The sequence below is a fragment of the Geospiza fortis genome, unplaced genomic scaffold (assembly GCF_000277835.1).
Source record: "Geospiza fortis unplaced genomic scaffold, GeoFor_1.0 scaffold173, whole genome shotgun sequence".
NCBI classification, from domain to species: domain Eukaryota; kingdom Metazoa; phylum Chordata; class Aves; order Passeriformes; family Thraupidae; genus Geospiza; species Geospiza fortis.
The window spans coordinates 3,590,579-3,601,863 of NW_005054334.1; the positions used below are offsets into that span (position 1 = coordinate 3,590,579).

At 46.1% G+C, this 11,285-nt stretch overlaps 1 protein-coding gene across 1 annotated transcript in view; it reads right to left on the reverse strand.

Annotated features, from left to right (window-relative positions):
- Nucleotides 1–2,483: 2,483 nt before the first annotated feature.
- Nucleotides 2,484–11,285, reverse strand: part of CBX7 (chromobox 7) — a 10,003-nt gene continuing 1,201 nt past the window's right edge. The window contains exons 2-6 of the mRNA XM_031057755.1: nt 10,167–10,210; nt 6,257–6,322; nt 5,666–5,732; nt 4,726–5,065; nt 2,484–2,742 (exon numbers count right to left, since the gene is read on the reverse strand). Of these exons, the coding sequence (XP_030913615.1) occupies nt 2,594–2,742; nt 4,726–5,065; nt 5,666–5,732; nt 6,257–6,322; nt 10,167–10,210 (666 nt within the window). The 3' untranslated portion in view covers nt 2,484–2,593. The remainder of the gene's footprint in view (nt 2,743–4,725; nt 5,066–5,665; nt 5,733–6,256; nt 6,323–10,166; nt 10,211–11,285) is intronic.

Here is an 11,285-nt window from a genome sequence, read left to right on the forward strand (position 1 = left end):
GGAAATCTAGTTTATTAGGACAAGCTCTTTCCTGCTGCAGGATTGATATTGCTTCCAATGTCAGCCAAAGCCAGGAACTTAGTAAATAGGAAGCTTTTTTTGGTGCATTTGTACGCTGAGATGAAGACATGACAAAGGCAGCAGTTGCTGCATTAGAATAAAGAAAACGGATCCTATAAATGCCATGAAGATTTAGCAGGATGAGCTGCAGTTCAAGGCTTTTTTTAAAATAAGCTCAAACCCTACGCTTCTGCAACCATCACTGCCTGACCTGCTCCAGCCCACAAGAGTGGACTGGGCCACGTGGTGTGTCCACTGATCACAACAGAAGAGAGATGCAGGTATTCAGCATATTTGTCAGATGTCAGGAAGAGGGGGTGTGTGGGTGATGGTAACAACACCGTCTGACCCCACATCCTGCAAAAAAGGGTGCAACTCCAGACACAGAAGCCTCACTCTGGACACCCACGTTCAACAAACATCCTGCGCCTGCATGCTTACCTCATCAGCTTGCCCTTGCTAGCTATTGCAAGCTTCTTTCCCACTCACTCTTCCTCCCACCACATAATTCCCCCCCAGCTTCCACTTCTCACCCTCTCAGATTTCTCCATAATAAAACTCCCATCTTACTTCTTTGACAGACAAAAGGTCAGTCCAGAAATTCAAGATCTTCCCAGCGATCCTGAAACTGCTCTGATGGCATGAAAGACAGACCTGCTCCAATGGCTCTGAGATGGAAGGGGAAATCCTAAATTTACACTGAGCTGCCATATCCTAAATGAGGTAAAAATTGCTTCTAGTAAAAACCCACAGTGGCAGTCCAAGCACTTTATAACAAGTAAATGTTTGGAGGACCAGAAACCCTAGACCTCCCAAATTCTGCAGGCCAGGAGTCAAGCCCCTCAAACAAACACATTGAGGATTTCCACAGGTGTATTTATCTCAGAGCTAAGAAGGCTCCTGGCTTCATTTTGAATAAATACAGCAGATAAGAGATGCTTCAGGTGGAGTGGAGTAAGGAAACATAGTATTTCAGGGCAGTAATCATGACAGTAGCCAATGTTACCCTGCAGCACTCTGTCCCGCAGTTCCCACTTTAGACTACCTTACTTTTCTTGCTTTCTGTTGGAAAAGGTCTATATTTTAAAAAATTAAGTTATTTAAATAAAATTTGCTTTTAAAAATGGAAGAGAACATGCATGTGCAAGAACAGATGCTATGCTAATCTACCAACTCAAAATACAGCAATTCTTCAAAAACCTCAAAGTGTCACAGGCAGTCCAGCACAAGGCATTTTTAAGTGCAAGATCAGGAGGGTCTATTGAAATGCAGACCACTTTCCTTGGCAAAGATTTTTAAGCCTTCCAAGGGAAAGTTCCTATCAGTAAAGTAGTACAGGATCACAGATACTGTGAGGATACTGGAGTCATGGAAGAGTATCACTCAGGCAGCACAATCCAAGAATTCTCATTGCTAAGAATTAGGAATTTTTCCCCTCCTCAGATGTAATACATGCCTTCCCCACATGTTGTTTATTTTGGATCTCTCGATGGGATCCAAGAACAGAATTTGCTGCTAATCAAGGTCCATTTCTAGCTCAGTTCTGTCCAATTCCTGTGTCCTGGGCCTGTGCCAGTATCTTGGATATCTCTGCAGTGCCAGGCAATGCTTCAGTTGTCCTATTAGTCCCTCCTCCCAGGGGAGAGGAGTCAGTTTTCAACGAACTTATTACCACAGATTCAGGGCAGGATTTGTTATTAATACTGAATTTGGCAAAGGGTAAGAAGACCCTGCTTTCCATAACACATTCCTCACGCAGCAGAGCCAAGCCTGCAAATCCTGTTTAGCATATAGAGAATGGTATGTCTCAACTATGCTGGCTTTCTGAGCTTTTAATGAGGGCAAATTGAATTTATGTTGCCAGTTTGGATTTCAGAGATGCACTGCAGTCTTTCTGCATGATCAACAATCAAAGGGAGAAAGCTCTGCTGTCTATATGGACCCACGCTGCAAAGACTGACTTACCACAGACAGGCAAATATGCTGCTGAAGTCCTGACAGCAGGCCACAGGGAAAACAGCACTGGAGAGAAAGTCTTAACAGGCTGGAGTTATCTACACAGGTAGGATCCATCGCCTCTCACTGCTGCAGGAAGAGAGGGAGGAGGAAGGTGGGAAGAGCAATGTACAGAGATGTATCTTTATCCAAGGGATATCAATTGCAGAACAAGGCGGCAGGCTAGAGATCCAGCTCTCTTTCCACCTCCACATGCCCTCTCCCCACAAATGCAGCTGCCGCCACTTAACAGGATAAAAGGCGAATTGTTCAGCTTGCTGCTTTCACATCAAGGAGGGGAGTCTTTGCCAGGGAAAGGGCTGTCAGTTTTTCAGCTGGACAAAGCAATGACAAATACACACCCCCTACACTGCCCTTTTTTGCGTATCTGAAAGAGGAAAAAGGAGGGAAAAAAAAGGGTCTCTGTAAACATTTTAAGAGGAGACATTTTGAATTTTTTTTCTCTTAAGGGATAACGTAAGCCTCCCCTAGCCCCACCCTAAAAGCACTGGTTTTGGGGAGCACTGCAGACAGAGATTCAGAACTGCACGCTCCGGTCTCGAAAGAAGCCCTCGGCCACTTGTGCTTCTCTGAAAGTGACGGTGATGGAGTTTGCCGTGATGTCTGTCACTGTCACTTCGCTGGGGGGCACAGTGGGGATCCAAGGGAGACTGGCATCCACATCTGCTGCAGGAAGAAAGGCACATAAGAGCATGTTAGTGAAACAGAAGGTGAGGGAGAAGAAAGGAGGAAGGGGAGAGGGAAGGAAAGATGGAAAAAGGGTCTCCTTTCTGACAAAGCACAGATGAAATCAGCCAGTACTGACTCTGCATGTACAGAGCAAGAAGGAACATGTGCAAGCCCTACCCTCAGAGGCTAAAGGAAAATGGAGGATCAGGTGTCCAGACACATAGTAGTATCAGAGCAGCCTACTCTAGATAAAACTAAAGAGTTCATCTAGCCATCCACAATTCCCCCATATCCCTCATCCCATCTCAGCCCCTAATTTGGTTTTGTATCTGCAAAGCACACTCACCCTGGTTTGAGCTCATTGTCTTCTAAACGCCCTACCCTGCTGAAAAGGCAAAAATTAAAATCTCTTACACACACTCTTCAGATACTCCTAGGGGAGTCAAAGGGAGACAAAATGGACGGTCTGCCTTGTACTGCACTGCAATGCAGCCTGGGTGTGATGCTTTAAAAAATCCCTCAGTAGTGCTCCACATAGAAGCTGCTCTTCCTTTCTCCTTTGCTCCCAGACAGCTCCCTACAAGAAACCAAGAACCCCTGCACTTTCTCACTATAAGAATAATTATCAACGCCTCTGCCACCCAAGGGCTCACTTCCCCACAGCCCCCAGAGACTGCCACGTAAAAAGAGAGGAAGGAAAACACACCCTCTCCCTGTCACTCTACCTGTCCACTATGTACCTTGTTGTCCCAACCTGGGCAAAGAACAGAACCCCCTTTAGAGTGTATTTCCTGGCTTCTGTCCCAAACACCAGGGTATCTACTTTCCCCCCAGAAAGAGTTCAATTACCCCTAACAGTAACTGGGATTCCATACAGGCCGTGTGTCAAGGGGAGAACAAAAACACTTTTACAATTCTGTAGTGCCACTCACTCTTCTGATCTCCAAGTGCTTTAGCGCCACACACTTCTGGGGAGAACAGCCCCACACATTTCCTCACTGTCAGGATGTAACACTGGGTTCCTCTGTGTTACTCCCATTGCTGTATCCCTGGATTCCGAGCACCATCCCAGTCTCTCTCAGAAAGGAGGGAACAGCGCTGATTCCCAGAACACAACCCTCTCCCTAAGATCCTGCCTAATCCAGGCTGGCTAACAGCTACTCCTAGCAAGGAGTAACAGGATTCCCTTAGCTACTACAGGCAGCACAAGCCCCAGTTTTCCACTCCTCAGGAAAGCTACGCCTTCAGAAGCTCTAATAATGCAGGGATAGAGTTTCCCTGGTAACTGAGAGCAACACACACATCCCACAACCCTCCTGCACAAGATACTGGTATCCTTCCCCAAAATGCCAAATGTGCTTGGACATCTCCCATGCCTTCACTCATGCTGCCTACTCAGTGGAATCAGGCAGGAGTTACCATCCTCACCATCCTCACTTCATCTCTCTCTCCCTTTCTCACATAGCTCTATAGCAAGAGGCTTTAAAGGGGTGTGGAGAGGAAAGGGAAGGAGGGGGCAGGGAGTATGTTGTGAGTTCCTAGCAGCATTTCTGTATGCTTCTTAAAGCAGCACTATGAGAGGAGTGCTGGTGCCCAAGCTTGTCTATGGCCAGCCAAAGTCCTTTGAGCCAAGCAGCAGGCTGAGCACATGTGGATAATGTGGACAGAGGCAGAGTTCATCTGTCACACTTGTGTGTCACCTCTGCTGGGAGGAAATTTTAAGAGGAGGAAAACTTGCAGTATCTTCTGCACATTTTCTAACACTGAGAGGGGAATCTGGGATGTAAGACTACATAGAGCCAACAGGACCAAAAAAAAAAAATTAATCTGTACTCTTCAAATGAGAAAGAAACCTGCAAACAAGAGGGACATATAATACAGGCCTAACCTAAACCACAATCCCAGGATGTAACCAAGGTGGAAGGATACAGAACATCCTTCACATGCCCCAGAACTTCACCAAAGGGTGACTAGCCTTACCTTCTTTGCTGGTGTGCTGTGTGGCCTCCCAGTCCTCAGGGCTCTGCCTGGCCTCTAGGCCCACAGCATCATTCAGGAAGAACTCGTGCCTGCAGTTTCGGTTCTCCAGGCTCGCCATGCGCGGGAACTTCTTCCTTGACAGCCGTAGGTACTTCTGGTTTTTGCGTTGCTTCCGGAGAGAGAATGGCAGGACTGCACCCCCAGTCTTCTCAGGGAACTCTGCCTGCCCTGTCTTGGCCCCTGGCAGGCTACTGTCTCCTCCTCCAAACCTCCGTGCAAGAGAGAAGCAGAGCTTCTCCTTTCCCTTGTGAGCACTCCTCAAGTCCATGCCATACAGCCGCTGCCAAGACACCAATGCAGCAAGGGTCAGAGCAGACATCTGATCATGCAGTGAGGGCTCCCCACTGGGAACCAGGAAAATATTCTTTGTTCAGTCTCTGAACCTCTAGATGAGCTAGGATGAAGTGTGCTGCTTCTACAAGACCATTTCTCTCCTCTCTTCAACAGCCTTCTAAGCTCTTCCTAATATCTGCTTCCCAGGATTGGCTGCTTTGCTTGGCAAAAGGAAAAGCATGCTGAAACTCTGCTTCCAGCTATGGGATATCTTTGACTTGAAGGAAAATCCAAGCTCAGCATGAAATTAAAACAACACACTAACCAGGTAACCTGCAACTACCCAGGCTCACACTTTATAAAATCCTAGTTCAGAGAGAAAGAGCTGTTGTTTTATTTTGTTTTGCTTTTTTAAAGACAAATTAGAGAGCTCTTCAGCTAACAGGTTAAAACTATCTGCCTAAACACTGATTTCATGTTATTATGTTAACTTGTTACCTCCAGTTTTGTCCATGCAACAGCAAACAGAGAGTTTCCACCTCACTGAGAGCAGGGGAGCAGCACAGCAGCTAAGGAGTTAGAAATACACAGAAGAGCAAGAAGCTACCTGCAGTAGGAGGCGCTTTGGTTTGGGGCCTCTTTTCCTGTACCCTGATGCACGGTCTCTCTCTTCCCTGTGAAAGAGGAATACAAATCAAACTGAGTACTAAATACCACAGCATAAAACCTAGTTGGGACTTCAATCTTTTGCAGCATAGCTCCCTCGATTTCCTTCAATAAAATCCAATGGTGACCATTGTGAGCTTGGAAAACATCCCAGAATTGCTTCCTGTAGGAGTGAAAACCTTGCAATAGGGGAATTTCTCTGACACAGCTAATCAAGGATGGGTTAGAGAAACTTCCCACCTCACATAACTCCAGTCCAGCTCTGGACCTGATTAAAACCTGAGTCTTATTGTTCTCTGGCTCAGTGCTGCCTGTTCTTGGCCTTATTTCCTGAACAGTGCCAACCAAAGCTGCTTTAACCCTGTCTTCTCCATCTCAATCAACACCAGGGTACAAAAATCAAACGGGATTCATTGCTAGACATCTCATCTTTGACTGAAGTAGGGACAACAGGGGCACTTTATGCATACAATGAAATAAAGACACTATTTCTTTTCCTGTCTCCAGGGAGAGAAAGAAGATGTGTCCTTACTTTTCTTCATAAGCCACTACCAGGCGAGGATCCAAGATATGGTCCTCTGGCTCCCATGTGCTGTATCTGAAGAAAAACATAAGGAATAAAAAGTAAACAACATTTTAATGAAACATTCTCTCTGCAGGCCTGCTACAGTGTGCTGCAGCCTTGGATACTGTCTTCACAAGGGTCGGTGGGGCCTGCCACAACATTGCGAGAGCTCTGAGGAATCCCAGCCATTCCCTCCCCAGCTTCCCACAGACACCACCTCCCCTTCCCAAAACAGGCAGGGCCAAGCATCAAGCGGCTCTTTGTACGAAAACGGGGAAGACTTTCCTCCCCAGGGCCCCCTCCACACTGTCTGCAAAGCCTGTGCAGACACTCACAAACTGTTTTTAAGTCCATCCCTAAACAGGTCTCATCTCAGCACTCCCTTAAATCCCACAAACCCCATGGAACAATGAGGCACGGTCTGATACATCTTTCTGAAAAATAGGTCTCTCTTAATTTAGAGTGCTTGAAGAGTAAGTACGCTTTCTCACCTGCATTATTAATTACTTCTAATCACTGAAGCTGAAAGGATTCATTTAAGAATTTAATTTTTTCCACTGATGCCGTTCAGCCAAACATGTTGGGAGCTGGGCCCTAGGGCAAGCTGATGGCCACTTGCCAACGGCTCCTCCTCCTGCTCGGCTCCCCCTACCGGTTGTTCCTACCGAGCCGAACTCATGGATACAAAGTACCCCAACCGCACTGCGGGCAGGGCACGGGCGCTGCTCCGAACAGGCTTCACGCTCCCCAAGTAGCCTGGGAACAGCGTCACTCAGTGCCCCAGCTCCCTCCTCGACAGCCAGACAGATGCTCAGGAAAGGACTGAACCCACCTAGCAGGCAACTCCAAAATCTGTTCCCAAAGAGCACAGATGCACTTAACACTAGGGAGAAGCAGGCAAAATGCTCCCACTACGGAAGCTGAAAGAATCACGAAGTGGTCCTTGGAGCATGTTTACTTCTTAGGGGTCATGCTTATCCAGAAAAAATGGGTGTTGTGTCTCTACCATACAAACTCTAAGGCAAGAAAGCAAATCTGAATTCTCAAATACCTCAGAACCCTAACTTTGCTGAAATGTGAGATTCAGGACTGGAGGCAGAGCTCATCCCAGGCCCTGGGGAGGAGGACCAGAGAGGAGTCACATGCAGGTGCAAAAGGCTGCATTTGTATCAGTGCCTTTAAACAGAAAGAAAGCATTTTAGGACGTTTACATTTCTGGATGAAGCACAGACTGCATCGGAGGACACGGGGTACACAGGGTACACAAGGGAGGTGGTTTGGGAATGCTTTTCCCTTTTATCTCTCCATTAGAGAGAAGAAAAGTACTGTAATACAGGAACAATACTGTAGGATGGGTCTAGAAATGAAAATAAAATTCTTTTACAAAAGAGAGAAACAAAAATATGACATTCAGATATCCCGGAGTGCACAGTACATCAGAGAGTTAAGAATGGACATGTCTTCATAACGAGCTGATCCCTCCCTCTCTCTCTCCCTCCTTTGCTCATGCCTCCTGCAGCAACCTGACTGTGAGCTGTCAAAGCCAAGATTCTATTTGAAAAGAGGAAGGTTTCCTCCCAGCTGCAGGAATTCTGGCACTCATCCTACAAATTTAAGAAAAATAACACCACAAGGGGGAAAAAAAGTCATTGGATTGCTTTTCATAGGCAAGAGAAGAAAAGGGATTTGCTTAAAAAAAACACCCTGGTGGGTGTTGCCTTCTTCTCTGCAGCTCAGATTCTGGCTTCGCTGCAGTGGCAAAACACTGCATACAAAAAAACATGGTTGAGTTTGCCACGCGCGCGCGCACACGGAGCTTTATATATGGGTACACACAGCCCGGGCTGCAGCAAACTGCAGAGAGCAGGCACTCTGGAAAACACAGATCATATGATCTTCCTTCCCCCTCCTTCTACTCCTCCTCTTCCCCCTCCTTTTAACTCCAGCACAAGTTGTAAACAAGCTTGTAGATAGAATCAGATTGTCACTCCTCCATTCCCTGACTCCTGCAGTGCAATCCATAAATCTGAGGTGTAGGGCATGAATAAGAATTTTTTATTAAGAAGAGGGGGGAAAAAAGTGAAATGTGAATTGCATGTGAAAGCAGTAAACTACTGACCTATCCTTATTCCCTTTCATGATACTTCCAGTGGTAATGATGGGATAATAGGTACAGAGATTACAAAAAGCAATGCAACAAGGTTGGTAATTAAGCAAGGGAATGATGTGGAATGAGGAAACAGACACAAAGATACAAACAGCTTGTGGACAACAGTCTTCAGATTTGGAGTCTGGGGGAAGAAGGAAGATGCATGGACATGCCATACTGTTGAAGGTTGCATCAAAACAAGAGAACTCTGACATCACCTTGCACCCGGAGGAACTGCGCTTTAAATTCCCTAAAGTGTTTCTGTCTCCCCCAGTATTCCAAGGCACAGGACAAGGACAGTCAGCAGTTAAGAATAAGGCCTGCTCTGTCCAAGAAACATTACACCATGCCTCAGCCCACCTTCTTGGCAGGGGGCTTTACAAGAGAAGGACTTCAATGCGTTTGTTGAAAGGAGAATGGGATAAACATCAGTATTCTGGCCAAGAGGGGATGAGGTCTTTCAGGCTCCAAATACATTTCCCACCCTCTATCAGTGATTAAGTAAGACTTGGCTATTTGAGGCTGAAGCAGTCCAACAAGTGACCCATGCTACAGGGCAGCTGGTGCACAACAAGTGCACAAGGTTACACTCTGACAGCAGAACTCTCAAGAATAAAGTCACCCTCTCCCACCACCACCAGGAGGGGAAGCTGCTTATCTTCACACACAGTCTATAATCACAAGGATTAGGTATGACAGGCACCCAAGAACACGTTTCATCTCCTTGGACACCAGGTACAGCCTGACAGAACCATCCTGGCTGGCCCCACTTTGCAGCTGCAAGGACGAACCCGTAACAAGCGGCTCCCTTTGCTTAGCAACACCCGGAGCAACTGCGTGTGTAACACTGCTGTACCCACACACATCGTCTGTGTACACACACAGGCACAAACAGAAAAGCAAAAACAGGGCCCCAGATGGGTTGGCCAGGAGGCTGCTCTACTAGACTGCTAGCTGACATAGTAATATTCTCCAGTTGCCTAATCCTTTTAATCTCAAAGCATTTCACAGACTGCTTAAGCACAGAGAAATTGCTCTTCTTCAGGAGCAGCTGCATTTTAATGAGAGAAGTGTCTGTAAACAGTGCACATCAATGCTGAAAAAAATCCAAACTTTTCTTAATTTTTGCAATGGAGCAACCAAAACAAAAGCAGAAAAGGCACTCAAAGTAACAGGAGGTTTCAGACAAGGAAATGAAGGCATGGCGGGAATTTTCAAGGGACAAAGATCACCTGCATTTGGCTACAATCAATAAATCTGAAACATTGCCCCTTTCTGTTGGTGAATTGCAGAGGGGAAGCAGTAGAAGAGGAAGACAAGACCATCAACACGTTTTCTATTTTAAAAGACTGCAGACAGCTCTAAAAATAAAGTGGGGTCCTCTTGGTGCTGACTCAGAAAAGCAGGAGCTATTCCAAGTTCAGAAGAATCTGGGTTCTTTGTTAAACTCATAAGGAATTTAAAAACATTTGTATCTAGAAAGCATCTCAATGAAATATTTCAGTGGTGGCAAAACCCAGTCAGAATAGATTGGCACGCAGTTTGTATTCCTTAGCTGCCAATTCACAAACAGAGTTGGGTTTGGTTTGTGGCTCTTTGATTCTGTTTATTGTTGTTGAAATGAGGGACAAACCATTACCCATTATGAATGAAATGCTTAATTGCAGAGACACAGTGCAAGCTATTATGGAATATTAAAGAAAAAACAGACAAGTAAACACAACTTACTTTGGGGGCCATCCTTTCCACTTCACCAAGTATTCTACTTTACCCTGAGGGTGAAAAAAGGCAGAAGAAAACAGGTGAACTATGGAACGAAATATGAGCTACAGCACGAGATGCAACCAATCAACACACTGAACTCTGCAACCAAAAAGCTTGTTTCCCATCACTTTATTTTCAAAACATAGCCACTTCCCCATTCAACTACACTTGCTATACATTTTTCTACAAAAATTTGGCCCATGGGAGTGTTTAAGCATGCTTGTACTACCATCAGCTTGGAGCATAGCTTTGCAGAAGGCTTGCAGGCAGAACACTAAAAGCCAACCAGGGAGCAAGACCGAACCATCCACACAATCACAGGCAAACCTATGAGAAGTCAGCAGACATAAATGCAGGAAGGAGATGTATGCCAGGAGCAAATGTCAGATGAATTTTTTTTTAAGCAGAGAGAAGAAACACAGTATATCAGAACCTATGAAGCGTCTCTGGCATGTTCTTTTCCATTTGCTACACGTTCTACTCAAACACTCTTCCATCCATCACAGGCACTCATCCTTTCAACCCAAGCAATCAGCAGCTCACAGCTGAAGTTCAGAGATTTTTTTTTCCACTCTAAGTACAAGATTAAAAAAAAAAAGTGTAGTGATTGGAAGCTGCATTCAAGGGCTCCACAAGCAACGTGAACAACTATCAAAATATTTAATGTTATACTGAGGGGTTTGTTGAGCACTGCCCAAAGCATGGCAAAGGCCTTTGTGCATGCAGGACGACGACTCTCCAAGAGCCGCTGCTGCAGCCAGACACCTTTACAGGAGAGCAGAGCAAGGGAAGCACTCGGGTACTTGAGGCAGAGAACCAGTTTCATTTTCCTCTTGGGGGGCTCATCAGCTTCCCAAGGTTGGAAAACACTGCCCTATAAGGAACTTTCCACCGGAGGATCTCTACACACTGCATGCTTACAGGTTAATCTTTGCAACTCTGCTGCGACGGGAGCGCTCCACGGTTGGGGAAACTGAGTCACGGGAGCTTTCCCAAACGCTCTCCGGTTTGGGCTCTCCTGTTTGTGTCACCAGCACTCATCCTGCAGACAGGCAGCATCCCAGCAGCGGCAGCCGCCCCTCC